Source organism: Nerophis lumbriciformis, linkage group LG20 (assembly GCF_033978685.3).
Source record: "Nerophis lumbriciformis linkage group LG20, RoL_Nlum_v2.1, whole genome shotgun sequence".
NCBI classification, from domain to species: domain Eukaryota; kingdom Metazoa; phylum Chordata; class Actinopteri; order Syngnathiformes; family Syngnathidae; genus Nerophis; species Nerophis lumbriciformis.
Window position 1 is genome coordinate 15,130,001 of NC_084567.2, and position 22,500 is coordinate 15,152,500.

The 22,500-nt window shown below is 40.5% G+C and overlaps 1 protein-coding gene across 3 annotated transcripts in view; it reads left to right on the top strand.

Annotated features, from left to right (window-relative positions):
• Positions 1-22,500, top strand: part of LOC133619475 (dual specificity testis-specific protein kinase 2-like) — a 117,556-nt gene that overhangs the window by 45,788 nt on the left and 49,268 nt on the right. For 2 of the 3 annotated variants that reach the window (XM_061980519.1, XM_061980518.1), the window contains exons 2-3: positions 21,662-21,840; positions 22,141-22,262. In XM_061980519.1, the coding sequence (XP_061836503.1) occupies positions 21,667-21,840; positions 22,141-22,262 (296 nt within the window). In that variant the 5' untranslated portion in view covers positions 21,662-21,666. The remainder of the gene's footprint in view (positions 1-21,661; positions 21,841-22,140; positions 22,263-22,500) is intronic. The other variant, XM_061980520.1, reaches the window with a different exon arrangement.

Here is a 22,500-nt window from a genome sequence, read left to right on the forward strand (position 1 = left end):
AAATTTGGGAGTCTCCCGGGAGGTTTGGCAAGTATGAGAATTAGCGGTGTACCGCGGCGCCGCCGCTGTATATAATCAGCAGGCCAGCTCTAGTGTTAATTTGATATCACCTCACGGGCCAAGTGAAATTACACGGCGGGCCAAATTTGGCCCGCAGACCAGAGTTTGACACCCATGGGCTACAATGTAAATAGTCATGAAAATAAATAAAATGCATTGAATGAGAAGGTGCAAAGTTAACGCGTTCACTATACATTTCAATTACGACACATTTTTTTAACGGGCGATTAAAGCACACACATCCTTTTTGACCCTCGGGCAGTGCCGTAGCGGGGGGAACTTGGCTGCAGTTCACTTGCTACTGATTAGCCAGCCACAAGCGAGCAGAAATGGACAAAAGAAAGTCTACATTATGGAAATATCAGGTTCACAGCCATGTCAAGTTGTTCTCCCAACAAGAAAAGACTGTTTTTTGCCGTGAGTTGAGGCGGCATCCATGCAGCAAACGCCTGCTGTGCGCTCGTTCTAGAGTACCAAAAACTGGTACCGTTGAGTACCGGTATCGATTCCCAGGCACCAGGAGTACCGTATCGATTTAAATGTGAAATGTACCATCCCTATTTGTCAAGAGATGTTTCGACAATCAAAGAATGATCAAAACAATCTACATTTTGCGTTATTTATGCGGGAAACTGTTCTTTAAACATGGAAGTGTAGCTCCTCCTCTGAATGCAAGTGCTCCTAAAGCTGGAATACAAAGTCCACAAATGTTCCACTCTTTGTTCATTGCGGCCATTTGCTAAAATCAAAAAAGTTACAATTACAGCCTCAAGTCTTTTTGAATACGACGTCACAAGCTTGGCACACCTATCCAACTCATTTCATTACATAGTCCTGTGCGGCTAAAAGTTGGAAACAATTTTTCCGACCTATTTTTGCTCCACAGCCTGGAAAATACGATCTGTCCAATTGCATCCTCAGTGCGTGTCAATGTCATGACCTGGTTTTGATGTATCGTTTTCAGTGCTGCTCATGTGTACATGTTCTGTGGTGTCATGTGACCCATGTTGCATGTACAGTATATGTGGGTCCTCCTCACTTTCTTCATAGATTTGGTCTCGATACCTCAAAATGCACACAAAATAGCTTACTTAATCCGTTGAATATTGAGGAATACTCTTTAAAGAAACTACACACTATATGTCATATTTTTAACTTGTATAGGTGGTAAGGTTTTCAAATAATTCCTATTAGGGCCGGTCAATATTGCTGAAAACTGTATTACGCTACACATTTTTATATCAGTCGATCTTGATAATTATGGATATTTTTATGACCAATGGAAAATAAGGAGCAGGAGAAAAATGTATTTTATTGGCAATGTAACTTCCTCTGATTATAATGCCCTCAGCTATCAAGGCAGAAAGGAAATATCAACACAAGCATGTAAAATGTCAACAAAATTGTAAAATTACATTGAGCACCTAACAATAAGCTCTTAAAAAGAAGATGCAAAAATAAGGAATACATAAGAAATGTTTCATAAAGTGTAAAAAAAAATAGTGCAAAGTGTGCAAATGTAAAAACATAGAGACAACTGAGAATAACTATTTTCAGCAGGTTTAGTGCCAGGGAATTACGACTGTGTAACATTATTTTGCCCCGTTATTATTATGTAACAATGGAAAGGAATTGATGTTATGCAGTAATTATTTTAATATTATTGGACTATTATTTTAAAGTAGCACATTGGTTATATTTTACAGTCCTGGACTTTAGTTCCTTCATGTTGTTTTTGTATACCCCAATAGGGAACGGACGAGGGTTGAAAAAAACCGAGGTGAGCACGGCTAAGGTGGTCCACATTGGTCTGACGCCGGTCTCTTTGAAAAAATGCAATGAAAGTGCCATAATGTCCCTTTCCTCTTTTATCCACAATTTCTTAATTTTGACTTTATCTTTTTATTCCATGCAAAGAATTAACCAAACCAATGTTTTAGCAATTTTTTATATATATATATATATATATATATATATATATATATATATATATATATATATATATATATATATATATATATATGTATGTGTGTGTTTTTTTTAAAATCCGGGTTTTGTTGTTTTTTTTTAAACTAGAAGCCCAAATTATGTACAAATAAACAACTAAATACTTTTGAGATTGTTTAAGTTGTGGGCCCTGAATCTATAATCTATGGAAGTTTAATGTTTTGAATGGAATTGTGGAAGTAAATACACTTTTCCATGATATTCAAATTTTTTTGGAAAGGGTCTGTATTGTACTGTATTTCTGGTTGACATAAGACATCACACCAAAACAAGGCATCTTTGCGGCTCCTCAAGAGTCAACGGCTCGGTCCTTGTTGTACCTGATGTCTGCTGTAATGTTGGCACGATCGTTAGCATTCTATTTTTAACATGCTAGCTTTTTGGCTAGTTTTGCAGGTATACGCCGCCGTGTGAAATACTTTTTCTTGACAAATGGTACCTGTTAGCATGCTAATGTTAACATGCTCGATGTTTTTTAAGCCAATTTTGTGGGGATACACCGGAGTCATATTTTGGTACTTGATGCATGCAGGCTAGCATTTTTAAACACATTTTTCAGGTAATTTACACACCTCAGAGTAATATATTTTATTACTTGTTGTATGTTACAGTTAGCATTTTAGCATGCTAACATTAGCGTGCTATATTTGTAGCTGATTTACCCGGTATACTCATGTCATATATATGACTGTTCAGTTTGTCTAAGAAAACTTTTCTATGGGTGTTCTCATTCATCCAGGTCTTTTTGTTGCCAGGGCATTCAATAGATCGTAACTGGACTGTTCAGTTTGTCTGAGAAGACTTGTCTATGGGTGTTCTCGTTCATCCAGGTCTTTGTGTTCTCAGGGCATTCAGTCGATCGCAACTGGACTGTTCAGTTGGTTTGAGAAGACTTGTCTATGGATGTTCTCATTCATCCAGATCTTTGTGTTCTCAGGACATTCAGTCGATCGCAGCTGGACTGTTCGATTGGTTTGAGAAGACTTGTCTACGGATGTTCTCATTCATCCAGATCTTTGTGTTCTCAGGGCATTCAGTCGATCGTAACTGGACTGTTCAGTTTGTCTGAAAAGACCTGTCTGTAGGTGTTCTCATTCATCCAGGTGTTTGTGTTCTCAAGGCATTAAGTCGATCGCAACTGGACTGTTCAGTTTGTCTGAGAAGACTTGTCTGTAGGTGTTCTCATTCATCCAGGTCTTTGTGTTCTCAGGGCATTCAGTTGATCGCAACTGGACTTTTCAGTTTGTTTGAAAACACTTGTCTATGGATGTTCTCATTCATCCAAGTTTTTGTGTTCTCAGGGCATTCAATAGATCATAACTGCACTCTTCAGTTTGTCTGAGAATACTTGTCTATGGGTGTTCTCATTCATCCAGGTCTTTGTGTTCTCAGGGCATTCAGTCAATCACAACTGGACTGTTCAGTTTGTCTGAGAAGACTTGTATATAGGTGTTCTCATTCATCCAGGTGTTTGTGTTTTCGAGACATTCAATCGATTGTAACTGGACTGTTCAGTTTGTCTGAGAAGACTTGTCTGTGGGTGTTCTCATTCATCCAGGTCTTTGTGTTCTCAGGGCATTCAGTCGATTGCAACTGTTTGTCTGAGAAGACTTGTCTGTAGGTGTTCTCATTCATCAAGGTCTATGTGTTCCCAGGGCATTCAGTCGATCGCAACTGGACTGTTCAGTTTGTTTGAAAAGACTTGTCTATGGATGTTCTCATTCATCCAGATCTTTATGTTCTCAGGGCATTCAGTCGATCACAATTGGACTGTTCGGTTTGTATGAGAAGACTTGTCTATAGGTGTTCTCATTAATCCAGGTGTTTGTGTTCTCGGGGCATTCAATTGATCTTAACTGGACTGTTTGGTTCGTCTTAGAAGACCTTAGAAGACCTTCTCATCCAAGTAGGCTTCATATGTTTAAGTTGGGCTTTGTTTTATGAAATTCAGCAACTTTCCACAGACCTCTTAAGGAAGGATCCTCTGCGATGTGAGGAGTAATTCGTCTGACTTTACTTCGAGGCGTTCAATTGTAAAATTGACTTGTTCAGGAGTTGTGTTTGCGCCTTCAACAGGATTGTGTCTGTCCTGTGGCCTTTTCGTGGTGGAACGAAGGCGTAGGCTTGTGGAGTATGCGGCCATATTGTGTACATCTCAGGTTAAACCTGAGGTGCTTGCGGCACTCTGCAACCTTTCATACTGCCACACCCTTTTTAGGGTATTCAACCCAAAATGTTGCAAATAATCCTGCCTGAAGAGGTCTGTAAAAAGGGGGATGGATTTTACAACCAAAGCCCAACTTAAACTGATGAAGCATACTTTGGATGAGTGGGTCTTCTGGGGCCTTCTAAGGCAACCCAAACAGTCCAGTTGCGATCGATTGAATGTCCTGAAGGCGTCCTCGGTTCTTGCTGACACACATGGACTGGTTTAGATCTAGTCTGTGGATGGAAACAAAGCCGAGAGGCACTGAGTTTCTGTGGGAAATGTCATGAACAGTCACCGGGTTTTGCCTCAGACCTGATGACCTTCTCAGCTTGAACACATGATGATTGTTTTGATTTAAATTTCCCGCAGCCAAGACCAGAAAACCTTTTGAGGTAGACTCTACTCTGCCAGGGCGCAGCGCCCCTTTTTTGTCCGACTTACTTAAAGGTTGACGTCATTGCGGGCGCAGCACACCGAGTTCTGTCTGTCTGTGTGCGTGGGTTTTTTCACACGTGTACTCGTACAACGTCACACTCGAGTATGAAGGCGTTCAACCTTCCCGACAGGACTTTTGTAGAAAGACTCGAGTCTGGAGGTGAAAAACCTCACCTTGGTGTCAAGCGGCTTTTGCCTCTTTGGCAAGCTTATCTCCAGGCTAGGTTCTGCTCTCCCGCTAAAGGTTCGTCACAGCGTCAACTCTCAGTTGGTTGTAAAAAACCTTCTTCGCTGCGAACGCCGTCTTGTGCTAGTTTAACCTTTTAAACCCTGGACTCGACAGGTTTATCCCAAAGAAATACGACATCAGTGTAGGAGGTGTGCATGAATGATGGTAAATACTCGGAGGGCTACTGTTAGGCAGGGCTGTCCAAAGTGCAGCCTGGGGCCATTTTTCGTTTTTTTATTGGTCCCTCGACATGTTCGTTACACTATGACTCCCCAATCAGATATGTGTTTATTCTCCTGTCATTTATTAAGAATGTTAATTTATGAATACTAATTGTGAAATGCTGTTACTAAATTACAGAAATGGTAATAAAAATATATATTTTACAGACAGAAAGTTACAGGAATGTACACTTTATCCCATGCTTACATCTCATTGTGCAACATGGGAATGTTTTAAAGTTAACTAAATGTGATCACCAGACATACAATACTAATACATAGCTCATAAAAAAACTGATATTTTCTGGTATGGCCACAGTGTGCATGTCTGATGTTGCTCACACGTGCTCCACTGAATGCTCAGGGAGTTTTAGCATTTGCTTAGAAACATGAAAAATTTGAGGGAACATTGTACTTAAGTATTCACAGCCTTTGCTCAATACTTAGTTGATTCACCTTTGGCAGCAATTACAGCCTCAGATCTTTTTGAATATGATGCCACAAACCTGGCACACCTATCTTTCGGCAGTTTCACCCATTCCTCTTTTCATCCAGGATGTCTCCGTACATTGCTGCATTCGTCTTTCCCTCTGTCCTAACTAGTTCCTGTCGCTGAAAAGCATCCCCACAGCATGATACTGCCACCACCATGCTTCACTTTGGAACAAAGCTGCAACATAACAAAATGTGGAACAAGCGAAGCACTGCGAATACAAAGAGGATGCACTGTAGTTTAGCAACTATTCATTCTATTTGACGAAAAAAATGTAAAAATATATATGGTTACGTCGATTAATCGTTTACTGAGCGTAACTAATAAAAATGGATCAAATCCAGGCTGTTTTTTGCGTATTTAATGTACAAAACGTCAATGCCGATATTCAATATTCAAATCGCCGACATTGACGTTTTGAGCAGAATAAAATAAAATAAATAATATGATCTCCTTACACTAGTATCAATCCAATATTGATACTGACCTGGTATTGATAATATCGATATTCGGATCGCCGCTTCTACATTTTGACCAAAATAGCAAAAATATACCTACGTATTTGTGAAAATAAAAAACAAACATCTCATGACACTAATATCAATCCAATATTGATATTGCCCTGGTATCGGTAATATTGGTATTGGAATCACACACTTCTACACTCCCAGCAAAAATGTATACAGATATTTGTAAAAAAAAACAAAAAAAAAAACTGAATATAGTTTTAGAAAATATGATCTCATCCCACTTGTAATATCGTCAATACTGATATCAACTGCTCTGGTATCAATAATATCGATAATAAAAAAACCTACATTTTGAGCAGAATAGCAAAAAAATACACAGATATTTATCAAGATTAATAAAATGTAACAAAAAATGTACATTAACATCAATTGATTACTGATACTGCCAATATCAGAATCGCCCATTTCTTCATTTTAAGGAAAAATATACACAAAATTAGTTTAAAAACAAAAAAAATTAAAGCTGTGAGCAGCAATGAACGGGACCTCGCCCCCGTTGCACCGTGAGATTCATGCCTGCGGTCAAGTGCCACCCAACACTCCGACTCACCATCAAACATTTCAGGAAGATCGGAGCATGTTTAAGGAAGTTATAACTGTTATCATTTCCCACCCAGAGGGACATTGTAGTAATGCAGTTGCATCCCACCCAACACTTTGACTCACTGTCAAAATGTTTAGAAAGATCAGAGCATGTGGCCTCTTTTTTTTCGCAAAAAAATGGCTAAAAAGTTTGGCACTCTACCACGCCACCTCCTATGGCGTAGGAAAAACTAGTTTTCAATTGTTCATGGCCTATATGTATAGTATCTGTCATTTTTACAACGACTCATTTGGCCAAAGTCCCGAGAAAGAGTTCGTCAAAAAGCGACCTTTTTTTTTTTTTGCGCAAAAAATGGCTAAAAACTATCGGAAAAAAGTGTGGCGCACTACCACGCCACATCCTATGGCGTAGAAAAAATTTGTTTTAAATTTTTCATGGCCTATATGTATAGTATCTGTCATTTTGACAGCGACTCATTTGGCCAAAGTCCCTAGGAGGAGTCGTTAAAAAGCGACCCCCTTTTTTCCGCTAAAAACAGCTAAAAACTATCGGAGCAAAGTTTGGCGCACTACCACGCCCACATGCTATGGCGTAGGAAAAATTAGTTTTCAATTTTTCATGGCCTATATGTATAGTATCTGTCATTTTTACCGCAACTCATTTGGCCAAAAACAACAGCAATTTCACTCGGGCCCTTGCTCGGGCCCTCATAACTTTCCCCCCATAATTCTTCACTTCCACACTCACACTTTGCACTTCTTTTTAGGACTCAGCCTGAGCCTTCCTCTGAGTCAGCACACAACCCGACCACAAACAATCACGTCCTACTTGGCGCAGCCTGCGAAGGCAGCATTTAGGGCAAACCACAGGTGTTGAATTTCAGGCAGCGTCAAAATGAATAAATGACAACTTCGTTTTTGTTTTTTTGGAACATTTGTTCTTCTTTTAACCAAAGGAATGTGAAAATGAACATTTTAAAACTGCCGGAGTTGCATTTGTGTCACTATGGTAACTGCCGCGTGACTTCGGCTAACAGAGACGGCTCGCTGTGTATGTTCATACACAGTGTGGAGCCGCTCCTAAATGAATATACCATCATTATTTTTATTATCCGTAGCGGAAAATAGCATTCACTGGAAGACTAAACAGGGCTAAACATCTTGGATACAAAGGAAGAGTAAACAGATATCGATACCAGGGCAGAATCAGTATTGGATTGATACTAGTGTGATGAGAGTGTTGTCATATTCGATGTTTGTTATGGGGCCCGAGCAACAGAGCGAGCAAGGGCCCTGTTTTTTTCCTTCTATACGTTTAGCATCTTTTTGAGGCCCTTAACATAAAGAAAAAAGTCCCCATATTTTGCAGGTGTGTCAGGTATGGCGAAAAATGGCATATTTTTGGGGTCCCGAAAAAGACATTTCAAAATTTGCTCTCTCTCTTCTTTAATATTAGAAAAAAAATGGATCTTCCTACCGGTTCCACGTATCGACAGGAGTCTACCATGACGGTCCGCACATAAAAGTCTCAAGAAGCCGAAAACGAACATCTTGGTTTCCTTTAGCCATTTTTCAGTTCGTACTTTAACAAACTCCTCCGTGGGACTTTGGCCAAATGAGTTGCGGTAAAAATGACAGATACTGAAATGTGTAAACTAATTTTTCCTACGCCATAAGATGTGGGCGTGGTAGTGCGCCAAACTTTTTTCCAATAGTTTTTTGCCATTTTTTTGCGAAAAGAAAGGTGTGGCTTTTTTATCAAATTCCTCCTAGGGACTTTGGCCAAATTAATTGCGACCCCAAAAAGGGACAAGCGGTAGAAAATGGCTGGATGGATGGATGACAGATACTATACATATAGGCCATGAAAAATTGTTAACTAATTTTTCCTACGCCATAGGATGTGGCCATGGTAGTTTTCTTACACCATAGGATGTGGGCGTGGTAGTGCTTTTTTCCGATGGTTTTTAGCCATTTTTACGCCAAAAAAAAGGGGGTGGTACTTTAACTAACTCTTCAGAGAGACTTTGGCCAAAAAAGTCGCTGTAAAAATGACAGATACTATACATATAGACCATGAAAAATTGCACACAAATTTTTCCTATGCCATAGGATGTGGGCGTGGTAGTGCGGCAAACTTCTCTGATGGTTTTTAGCCGTTTTTCCGCGAAAAAAAAGTGGTTTGCTTTTTAACCAACTCTTCCTAGGGACTTTGGCCGAATGAGTTGCAGTAAAAATGACAGATACTATACATATAGGTAGGGCTGGGCGATATATCGATATACTCGATATATTGCGGGTTTGTCTCTGTGCGATATAGAAAATGACTATATCGTGATATTCGAGTATACGTTCTCACACAGTTGCTTTTAGCTGCAGGCATTACTCTACAGGCTCTTCTCACTCTTGTTAGTCTCTGCTTCTCACAAAGACTTAAACAAGCGCACCTTCTTACATACGTCACATACGTAAACGCCCTCGCTGAGCAGAGTGGTAGCGGCATGGCTAAAGTTAGCTGTGGTGCGAGTGGTAATACGAGAGAAAGAAGGTGTGAATCTGGTAACAAATGAAGGAAGAATTAATTCCTAAGAAAAACAGCACAGGGTCCATCGTCTGGCGGTGGTTTGGCTTCAAGTGGGAATATGTCTCGAACAGACAACCGTAATTTGTCAAGTGTGGGGCGAAAGCTTTGCTACAAAAAGTAGCGTTACTGCTAATATGTAGCATCATTTGAAAAGTCACCCGCTAGAGAATGAAGAGTGCTTACTTCGCATGGCAACATCTCCGTTCGGTGCCCAACCAACAAAATGCCCAAGCAACCATTTCCACATCAACACCGTTTGAACAAAATTAGTCCACGACATAAGGAGGTAACGTCCGCAGGAACCTACCACATAGCGAAGGACATGCAATATTTGATTTCCTATTATGCAGCTCATTTTTATTTGACAGTAATTGAAATATCTTGTGTGACATCATGCACAAAAGTGCACTTTATTTGTTTTAAACTATTGTAGTGGCGTTCTGTACAAAAAGTGCACTTTAATTTAGTGTTGTTTTGATTTGTCATCTTGAAGACATCTTGCACAAAAGTGCACTAATAGCTTGTTTTAAAATGTCTCTGACAATCTTGCACTTTCTGTTTTGAAATGACATGAATGTTTGTGCCACTGCTTAATAACTCTTTCATAAATACAGTTTTGGTCAATTGACTTAGTTGTGATTTCCCTCTCTGCATGAAAGTTTAAAATGAGCATATATTAATGCAGTATGAATGAGAATATTTTAATGTAGACACATAGAATCATCATACTGCTGTGATTATATGCATCAAGTGTTCATTCAAGGCTAAGGCAAAATATCGAGATATATATCGTGTATCGCGATATGGCATAAAAATATCGAGATATTAAAAAAGGCCATATCGCCCAGCCCTACATATAGGCCATGATAATTGCAAAGTCATTTTGTCCTACGCCATAGGATGTAGGCGTGGTAGTGCGCCAAACTTTTTACCGATGGTATTTAGCCATATTTTAGAGAAACAATAGGGGTCGCTTTTTAACAAACTCCTTCTAGGGACTTTGGCCAAATGAGTCTCTGTAAAAATGACAGATACTCCACATATAGTTGATAATAAATTGCGTAAATTTTTTGCCTGCCCCATAGGTGGGCGTGGCATTGCGCCAAACATTGCTTCGATGAGTCGCCACAAAAAACACAAAACGTTAGCAACTCGGTTCCACAAATTCAGATTTTGATCTTATTTGATAGAAATGATGATGATGTGCCTGATGGGTAGTCATACCAACTCGTAGTGCTTCATGCCGACTTGCGTGAACCCTGTGATCCAAGAGGGGCAAGGGCTTGTTCAACGCTACTCGCAGCTTTAATTTTGAAGTACTTTTTGTACGTTTTGGTCATTTAAAAGGAAACTGCACTTTTTGGAATTTTGCCCTTTTAAAAAAAATTATTTCTAACTCGTAAATAAACGTTAGCAAAGTCAGCTAACGATGAAAGTAATGGTAGTTGTCTATTCAGCCTATAGAGCACTCTAAAAAAGATCAAAAAGCCTCAATCAAGGTTTTATTTACACACTAAGTATATATGTATTGTAGTAACATTCATAATAACATGTAATATTTACATGTTTTGCTCATTTTAAGCAAACACCGGCAGACATTGTACAGTAAGTGATTGTTTTAATACAGTTTGTATATCTAGTTTAGCGCTTAGCAAGATTGCTACATGATGTTTAGTGTTTCACTAACGCTGCATCTGTTTAGCACACACCATCTACAACTTGTAGATCGTCCTCCTTATATTCAGGCTCAAAAATATCAGTTTGTGGATCATTGTCTGTCCCAGAGTAGTCTTTGTTGTCTCTCATCAAGTCTGCCACGATTAGTAGTAGGGATGTTGTTGAAGGAAAAAGTGATGGGTCTGTGAAATGAATACGGCGCCGTATGTTTAAAATTATTAAAATATGTAAATATGAATATGTTATTATGAATGTGACGGATACTACATTACATATATAATTACAGTGTGTATATAAAACATTGGTGGAGGCGTTTAAGGCGTCTTTCTAGGCGTAATAGAGGTACTCTCTTTGCTTCGTTGTTAGCTGACTTTTGCTAGCGTTTATTCATGACTGAGAATGTGTAAAATAATGTCTCACGTAAGGACTGTGAATGATCGACTTGGAAGTCTGGTGCTGCCGCGTGGGACAAAGAAGCGTTGAGGGCAGAAGAGCACGAAAGCCGCGAGATAAAGCTTCGCTTGTGCTGCCGATGAGACAATAGTTGGTGAGGCCAGCGGACAAGAGCGGCGCTGATTGGCCACAGCTTGGCGAGCAAAGTGTGTTAGCGTGTCACTCGGCTCTTTCCACCGACATCATCGGAAAGACTAACGTGCTGGCATTTCAGGTGGGGAAAGTTGCAAATGAATCGGCCTATTTGTGCGATCCTCGTTATCAGGCGTGCACGCCTAGCGTACATCCATCCATCCATTTTCTACCGCTTGTCCCTTATGGGGTTGCAGGCGGTGCTGGAGCCTATCTCAGCTGCACATGAACGGTAGGCGGGGTACACCCTGGACAAGTCGCCACCTCATCGCAGGGCCAACACAGATAGACAACATTCACACACTAGGGACCATTTAGTGTTACAGTCGTGGTCAAAAGTTTATATACACTTGTAAAGAACATAATTTCTTCAACTCTTATTTGTTTGTGACAGAGTGATTGGAGCACATACTTGTTGGTCACAAAAAACATTCATGAAGTTTGGTTCTTTTATGAATTTATTATGGGTCTACTGAAAATGTGAGCAAATCTGCTGGGTCAAAAGTATACGTACAGCAATGTTAATATTTGGTTACATGTCCCTTGGCAAGTTTCACTGCAATAAGGCGCTTTTGGTAGCCATCCACAAGCTTCTGGTTGAATTTTCGACCACTCCCCTTGAGAAAATTGCTACAGTTCAGCTAAATTTGTTTGTTTTCTGACATGGACTTGTTTCTTCAGCATTGTCCACACGTTTAAGTCAGGACTTTGGGAAGGCCGTTCTAAAACCTTCATTCTAGCCTGATTCAGACATTCCTTTACCACTTTTGACGTGTGTTTGGGGTCATTGTCCTGTTGGAACACCCAACTGCGCCCAAGACCCAACCTCCGTGCTGATGATTTTAGGTTGTCCTGAAGAATTTGGAGGTAGTCCTGCTTTTTCATTGTCCCATTTACTCTCTGTAAAGCACCAGTTCCATTGGCAGCAAAACAGGCCCAAGCATAATACTACCACCACCATGCTTGACGGTAGGAATGGTGTTTCTGGGATTAAAGGCCTCACCTTTTCTCCTCCAAACATACTGCTGGGGATTGTGACCAAACAGCTCAATTTTTGTTTCATCTGACCACAAAACTTTCCTCCAGAAGGTCTTATCTTTGTCCATGTGATGTCAGATGAAACAAAATTTGAGCTGTTTGGCCACAATACCCAGCAATGTGTTTGGAGAAGAAAAGGTGAGGCCTTTAATCCCAGGAACACCATGCCCACCGTCAAGCGTGGTGGTGGTGGTAGTATTATGCTCTGAACCTGTTTTGCTGTCAATGGAACTGGTGCTTTAAATGGGACAATGAAAAAGGAGGATTACCTCCAAATTCTTCAGGACAACCTAAAATCATCAGCCCGGAGGTTGGGTCTTGGGCGCAGTTGGGTGTTCCAACAGGACAATGACCCCAAACACACGTCAAAAGTGGTAAAGGAATGGCTAAATCAGGCTATAATTAAGGTTTTAGAATGGCCTTCCCAAAGTCCTGACTTAAACGTGTGGACAATGCTGAAGAAACAAGTCCATGTCAGAAAAACAACAAGTTCAGCTGAACTGCACCAATTTTGTCAAGAGGAGTGGTCAAAAATTCAAGCAGAAGCTTGTGGATGGCTACCAAAAGCGCCTTATTGCAGTGAAACTTGCCAAGGGACATGTAAGCAAATATTAACATTGCTGTATGTATACTTTTGACCCAGCAGATTTGCTCACATTTTCAGTAGACCCATAATAAATTCATAAAATAACCAAACATCATGAATATTTTTCTGACCAACAAGTATGGGTTATGGGTTATACATGTATAGCGCTTTTCTACCTTCAAGGTAGTCAAAGCGCTTTGACACTATTTCCACATTCACCCATTCACACACACATTCACACACTGTTGGCGGCCCTAACCACGACCCATCAGGAGCAAGGGTGACGTGTCTTGCTGAAGGACACAACGGACGTGACGAGGTTGGTAGAAGGTGGGGATTGAACCAGGAACCCTGAGGTTGCTGGCGCGGCCACTCTCTCGACCGCGCCACGCTGTCCCCCGTTTGTGCTCCAATCACTCTATCACAAAAAAATAAGAGTTGTAGAAATTATTGGAAGCTAAAGACAGCCATGACATTATGTTCTTTACAAGTGTATGTCAACTTTTGATTGCGACTGTATATATATATATATATATATATATATATATATATATATATTAAGGCTGAAACGACGCGTCGACGTCATCGATTACGTAAATACGTCGACGCCGTTTTTGTGCGTCGACGCGTCGCATACTGTATTTCCTTGAATAGCCGCCGGGGCTAATTAATTTAAAACCTCTTCTCACTCCTGCGCTTACCAAAAGGCATGGGGTAAATTTGGGCCTGCGCTTATAAATTTGAGTGATGTAAGGATACCATCATGAAAAGCACATTTAATAAAAAAAACGTTATTATGGTCTTACCTTTACTTATGAGTCCATGCGCAGCTGCTTCTGTTCAAAAGCATCGATAACTTGTTTATAGAAGTCTTCCTTATCTTTTTTCAGTTTTAAAAGTCTCTCTGTCTCGATGGAGATATTCCTTTAAGTATTACCTCCTGCTTCGATTGAAAGTCCAGTTTAGAAAACTGTTTTATTTTAGATATGTAATCCTCCATGTTAAAAGTGCAAGCAAACGATCGCTGCTCACTCTTAAAAGTGCAAGCAAACGATCGCTGCTCACTCTTGTGGCTTGTTGTCTTCTTCTGCAGCACCGGTCTTCTGCAGCACCGGTCTTCTGCAGTACTGGTAGTCAAGTTAAAGTTAAAGTTAAAGTACCAATGATTGTCACACACACACTAGGTGTGGCGAGATTATTCTCTGCATTTGACCCATCACCCTTGATCACCCCCTGGGAGGTGAGGGGAGCAGTGGGCAGCAGCGGTGGCCGCGCCCGGGAATCATTTTTGGTGATTTAACCCCCAATTCCAACCCTTGATGCTGAGTGCCAAGCAGGGAGGTAATGGGTCCCATTTTTATAGTCTTTGGTATGACTCGGCCGGGATTTGAACTCACAACCTACCGATCTCAGGGCGGACACTCTAACCACTAGGCCACTGAGTAGGTCACAAGAAGGATCACTAGTGCCCTCTACCACCAGGAGGCGGGAGTCATTTAATGACTCATATTTGACACACGCAGCTACGGTATATTAATAAAACATAGCTGCTTACTGTTCTTTTTAGCATATTCAATAGCTTGGACCTTAAATCCTACTGAATAGCTCTTAATCTTCTTCCCTATATGCGATTTAAAATTATTGAAATCAGCCTCCTCCATTTTGAAAATGATGACAGGACTCATGACGTGACGAGTTTGACCCGGCGGAAGTTCTAGACATATGCTAATTATTTTGCGAAACGAGTTTGACCCGGCGAAAATTCCAGACATGCGCTAATAAAATTAATATTTTGCGAAACGAGTTTGATCCGGCGTTAATCCTGAGCTGGCGGTAAGGCCAAGCATGCGCTAATTATTTTGCGAAACGAGTTTGACCCGGCAGTAATTCGAGGCATGCGAATACTATATACCCGGCGCCAATTCAAGGAAATACGCACTTTTTTGTATTGGATGTTTATCTTTATTTTTGCGCATTTTAAAGCAAAATAAGCAATACTTTTACTTTTGAAATGCTTATACTATTGCAGAATATTAAAATTTGCACTGTATGTTTATTTTATATTTGCACATTAAAAAGCAAATAAGCTACTTTTAATTTTAAAAGTTTTAAATGTTGACATTGTTACAGAATATTTTGTCATGTTGTTGTCAATGTTGACTGAGTGGCCATACTTTTTTTTTGTAAATAAAAGCCATGCCTTTTGAAAAAACTGGCCTACATTTATTTTATTTTAAATAAAAAAAAATAATCGGTAAAAAGAAAAATAATCTATAGATTAATCGAAAAAAATAATCTATAGATTAACCGATTAATCGAAAAAATTATCTATAGATTAATCGATAGAAAAATAATCGTTAGCTGCAGCCTTAATATATATATATATATATATATATATATATATGTATATGTATATGTATATGTATGTATATATATATATATATATATATATATATATATATATATATATATATATATATATATATATATATATATATATATATATATATATATATATATATATATATATATATATATATATATATATATATATACACATATATATGATTTATTGTCCTCTCCTCCTCCGCGTGTGTGCCCGCTGACACAAAACGTTTAAATAACCTGCGCTAATGGTTCCGAAATGGTTAGTTAGAAGCAAACATAGAACCAACATTTAGAGAAATTTAGCCTTTAAAGTAGAGATGTCCGATAATATCGGGCTGCCGATATTATCGGCCGAAGAATGCTTTAAAATGTAATATCGGAAATTATCGGTATCGGTTTCAAAATTATCGGTATCGGTTTTAAAAAGTACAATTTATGACTTTTTAAAACGCCGCTGTTTACACGGACGTAGGAAGAAGTACAGAGCGCCAATAAACCTTAAAGGCACAGCCTTTGCGTGCCGGCCCAGTCACATAATATCTACGTTTTTTCACACACACAATTGAATGCAACGCATACTTGGTCAACAGCCATACAGGTCACACTGAGGGTGGCCGTATAAACAACTTTAACACTGTTACAAATATGCGCCACACTCTGAACCCACACCAAACAAGAATGACAAACACATTTTGGGAGAACATCCGCACCGTAACACAACATAAACACAACAGAACAAATACCCACAACCCCTTGCAGCACTAACTCTTCCGGGACGCTACAATATAAACCCCCCGCTACTCCCCCCTTCCCCCCCTCCCAACCCCGCCCACCTCAACCTCCTCATGCTCGTTCAGGGAGAGCATGTCCCAAATTCCAAGCTGCTGTTTTGAGGCATGTAAAAAAAAATTATGCACTTTGTGACTTCAATAATAAATATGGCAGTGCCATGTTGGCATTTTTTTCCATAACTTGAGTTGATTTATTTTGGAAAACCTTGTTGCAATTTTTAATGCATTCAGCGGGGCATCACAACAAAATTAGGCATAATAATGTGTTAATTCCACGACTGTATATATCGGGATCGGTTGATATCGGAATTGGTTATTAAGAGTTGGACAATATCGGAATATCGGATATCGGCAAAAAAGCCATTATCGGACATCTCTACTTTAAAGGGTAACCGCACATTTTTTGGAATTCTGCCCATCGTTCACAATCATTATGAAAGACATGACGACGGATGGATGTTGTTGTTTTTTTGCATTCTAAATATTAAATAAATGCGATCAAAAATATGTTTACAATGGAGCCTATGAGAGCCTTTCAATTCTGCCTACAAAGCCCTTAAAAAGACATCCAAACACCTCCATTAAGGTTTTATATACATGATGTAAGTATAAATGTCATGTAGTAACAATAATAATATTTAATATTCACATATGTTTATCATTTTAAGCATACGCGGTGCATTCATTTCAAAAACGCATCACGTTTGTTTTTGTTATTTTCTTCATCGCTGATTATTACTCACTGCAGATTTCATGAGAGCCAACAAACATAATTAAAAAAAATCACTTAATGTACAAGGTCTGCTGTTATTAGGATGCCGACTAATAGAATCTTGTTATATTCCCGTTTAGATGAAGAATGTCTCATAATCCTCGCCAAGAAAAGCGCTTTTCGTGTCGTCCTCGCCAGTTCCTAAACGATTGTCAGTATATCCCAACTTGTCAGATTATATCCTCAGCCATCTACTGTCCAGGTGAGAGGCATTATTTATGATCTAGAATAAACTTACAAGGAGCAGGGAAGCAAGGAAGCAGCAGACCACTCGATGATGTAAACACAGGAAGTGATCACGTCGCCGCTACAAATAGTCTGTCTGCGTTAGCATTTATAATAACAAAATAAAACAAAATATTTAAGTCACCAAACGTAAATGGAGTATTGTTGGCGCTTTTTGAATGGTTATTTATCGGATTTTATAGGCGGAAGATGAGCTCCCATTGACTCCGCTGTAAGTCGACTTGTATTTATGTTTATTTACAAGTTAGAATGCATTGAAAAAGAAATCCATCCGTCGTCATGTCTCTCATAATGATTGTGAACGATAGGCAACATTAAAAAAAAAAAGTGCATTTCCCATTTAATGCCGCATTCTTAAAGGCCTATTGAAATGCGATTTTCTTATTTAAACGGGGATAGCAGGTCCATTCTATGTGTCATACTTGATCATTTCGCGATATCGCCATATTTTTGCTGAAAGGATTTAGTAGAGAACATCGACGATAAAGTTCGCAACTTTTGGTCGCTGATAAAAAAGCCTTGCCTGTACCGGAAGTGGCAGACGATATGCGCGTGACGTCACAGGTTGTGGAGCTCCTCACATCTGCACATTGTTTACAATCATGGCCACCAGCAGCGAGAGCGATTCGGACCGAGAAAGCGACGATTTCCCCATTAATTTGAGCGAGGATGAAAGATTTGTGGATGAGGAAAGTGAGAGTGAAGGACTAGAGGGCAGTGGTAGCGATTCAGATAGGAAAGATGCTGTGAGAGGCGGGTGGGACCTGATATTCAGCTGGGAATGACTAAAACAGTAAATAAACACAAGACATATATATACTCTATTAGCCACAACACAACCAGGCTTATATTTAATATGCCACAAATGAATCCCGCATAACAAACACCTCCCCCCTCCCGTCCATATAACCCGCCAATACAACTCAAACACCTGCACAACACACTCAATCCCACAGCCCAAAGTACCGTTCACCTCCCCAAAGTTCATACAGCACATATATTTCCCCAAAGTCCCCAAAGTTACGTACGTGACATGCACATAGCGGCACGCACGTACGGGCAAGCGATCAAATGTTTGGAAGCCGCAGCTGCATGCGTACTCACGGTACCGTGTCTGCGTATCCAACAAAGTCCTCCTGGTAAGAGTCTCTGTTGTCCCAGTTCTCCACAGGCCAATGGTAAAGCTTGACTGTCATTTTCCGGGAATGTAAACAATGAAACACCGGCTGTGTTTGTGTTGCTGCAGTCGGCCGCAATACACCGCTTCCCACCTACAGCTTTCTTCTTTGCTGTCTCCATTGTTCATTGAACAAATTGCAAAAGATTCACCAACACAGATGTCCAGAATACTGTGGAATTTTGCGATGAAAACAGACGACTTAATAGCTGGCCACCATGCTGTCCCAAAATGTCCTCCACAATCCGTGACGTCACGCGCTGACGTCATCATACCGAGACGTTTTCAGCAGGATATTTCGCGCCAAATTTAAAATTGCACTTTAGTAAGCTAACCCGGCCGTATTGGCATGTGTTGCAATGTTAAGATTTCATCATTGATATATAAACTATCAGACTGCGTGGTCGGTAGTAGTGGGTTTCAGTAGGCCTTTAACCGTCTGTTTGACTTTATTCAGCGTACGTAAAATAATCCATGTTTTGATATCTGCCCATGGATTGAGCAATCGTCAAGCTTCTGATCGTGAGGCCTTGGTGAATAGATGATGTACTTCGGGACACAATCATTGCACGTAGTCCTCTGCGCTCCGTGTTCATTGAACGGTCCGTCAGCCTCTATTTCTGTCCTCCCATTTTTCAGCGTCTTTGTTTCAGCCTGCACGGTGAAACAGGATTGCGTCTTTATACTTCAGTGTGTGGACACTAGAGCATTTATGAGCCTTTATGAGCGTTTATGAGCCTCTCTTTCATCCACTGAAGCACAGCATTTGCATTTTGACGCCACCCACGACTCTCGATGACCACTAACATCTATCCTTGACACCTGGCAACCCCTCTCGTTTCCAGGATACTATGTTGTATTTATATTTGCACACCTGGCTCTTTTTCTGCTCCTAAAATGCTGTCTTTGCAACGGTTCTTGCCACAAGCTAGGCGTGTCAAACCCGTTTTAATTGATCGCCACTTCGAACAGCGAACAATATATGAAAACGTATGCATATTATTAGTTCATTTTCTTGCGCTTATCCGAGGTCGGGTTTGGAAAAAGGTATGAAAAAGGTAAATGCTTGGGGAGGATGAGTACAAAATACAATCTAAACTGGGCTCCTAAGGCGGCCCAGTCTGGAGTGGGGAAACAACTCCATAGCAAAGCACATATACATATTACAACATACAACTTGAGACTTGCAACAGAGGGGAAGGAGTGGGTCAAAAGTATACATACAGCAATGTTAATATTTGGTTACATGTCCCTTGGCAAGTTTCACTGCAATAAGGTGCTTTTGGTAGCCATCCACAAGCTTCTGCTTGAATTTTTGGCCACTCCTCTTGACAAAATTGGTGCAGTTCAGCTGAATTTGTTGGTTTTTTGCCATGGACTTGTTTCTTCATCATTGTCCACACGTTTAAGTCAGGACTTTGGGAAGGCCATTCTAAAACCTTAATTCTAGCCTGGTTTAGCCATTCCTTTACCACTTTTGACGTGTGTTTGGGGTCATTGTCCTGTTGGAACACCCACCTGCGCCCATGACCCAATCTCCGGGCTGATGATTTTGAATAAACTTTGATATAGCGATTACCGGTAATCGACATGTATTTTGTAATAAATGTTGATCTAGTGATTAATCGACATGTCCTTTATAATAAACTTTGATGTATCGTTAGATCAAAGTTTTATGTCCTTATGTTGCACATGACTGCTTGTGTCGCACATGACATCACACACAAGTAAACACTCTGTATGACTGCTTGTATCGTGCATGATATCACACACAAGTAAACACTCTGCAGGACTGCTTGTATCGCGCATGATATCACACACAAGTAAACATTCTGCAGGACTGCTTGTATCGCACATTATATCAAACACAAGTAAACACTGCAGGACTGCTTGTATTACGCGTTATATCACACACAAGTAAACACTCTGCAGGACTGCTTGTATCGCACATGATATCACACACAAGTAAACACTCTGCAGGGCTGCTTGTATCGCACATGATATCACACACAAGGAAAGATGCTGCAGGGCTGCTTGTATCACACAATATCACACACAAGTAAACACTCTGCAGGACTGCTTGTATCGCGCATGATATCACACACAAGTAAACATTCTGCAGGACTGCTTGTATCGCACATGATATCACACACAAGTAAACACTCTGCAGGACTGTTTGTATCGCACATAATATCACACACAAGTACAGATGCTGCAGGGCTGCTTGTATCACACATAGTATCACACACACAAGTAAACACTCTGTAGGACTGCTTGTATTGCACATGATATCACACACAAGTAAACACTCTGCAGGACTGCTTGTATCATGCATGATATCACACACAAGTAAACACTCTTCAATACCGCTTGTATCGCACATGATATCACACACAAACACAATGCATGGCTGCTTGTATCGCACATGATATCACACATAAGAAAGCACGCTGCTAGACTGCTTGTATCACACCTGATATCACAAACAAGTAAACACTCTGTGGGACTGCTTGTATCGCACATGATATCACACACAAGTAAACACTCTGCAGGATTGCTTGTATCACGCATGATATCACAAACAAGGAAACACTCTGCAAGACTGCTTGTATCGCAAATTATATCACACACAAGTAAACACTGCAGAACTGCTTGTATCTCACATGATATCACACACAAGTAAAGATGCTGCAGGGCTGCTTGTATCACACAATATCACACACAAGTAAACACTGCAGGACTGCTTGTATCGCACATATATCACACACAAGTAAAGACTCTGCATGACTGCTTGTATAGCACCTGATATCACACACAAGTAAACACGCTGCAGGACTGCTCGTATCGCACATGATATCACACACAAGTAAAGACTCTGCATGACTGCTTGTATCGCACATGATATCGCATCCAAGTAAAAACTGCAGGACTGCTTGTATCGCACATTATATCACATCCAAGTAAAAACTGTAGGACAGCTTGTATCGCACATGATATCACACATTTGACATGAAAGAACATGTGTAATAAGATGGATGTGTTGACATGTGTCTGCTTTGAAGAATACCAAGTGTGTGTGTTGTCTCCCAGCCAGCATGTGCGACGTAACCGAGCCCAGCAGCCCCGCGCTCCTTCACGGCGAGTCTTCGGACGAGTACGATAACGCGGACCGCTGGCAGAAGCTCCGCACCGCTGTGCGCAAACTGGACTTCTGGGAAAACTTCAGCGCCGAACTCATCGGGAGCGGTTTCTTCTCCAAGGTCTACAAAGTAGGTGTTCCCTTGTCCTTGTTCCACGCGTCCCTGGGGACCTTTCCACCAGCTTTGACAAACGTCTGCATGCGCATTCTAAAAAAAGACATCATCTAAGGCTGTATTTCTGCCTCATTCCTGTGAGAATCCTGCGTGTGACTGGTGGGGCTTGGTTGACTCCTCCAGGACTGCAGTGTTGTCAAACAAGCAGCTGTGAGCAGATAATACCGTATCATCTCTTTCTGTTTGGGACTTAGCAGGTGTTGACATGAGGCAAAAACACCAGCTGTAAGAACGAGCACCTGTGTCCCCTCACAGGTGGTCCACAGCACCAGTCACAAGGCCATGGTGGTGAAGATCTACAAGAAGGACGTGGACCAGGACAGCATCGTGCGAGAAATCAGTCTGCTGCAGAAACTATCTCATCCCAACATAGTCAGGTATCACTTTCAATCCATGTCCAGTGCGATACAAGCAGTCCTGCAGAGTGTTTACTTGTTTGTGAGATCATGTGTGATACAAGCAGCCCTGCAGCATCTTTACTTGTGTGTGATATCATGTGCGATACAAGCAGCCCTGCAGAATGTTTACTTGTGTGATATCATGTGCGATAAAAGCAGCCCTGCAGAATTTTTACTTGTGTGATATAATGTGTGATACAATCAGTCCTGCAACGTG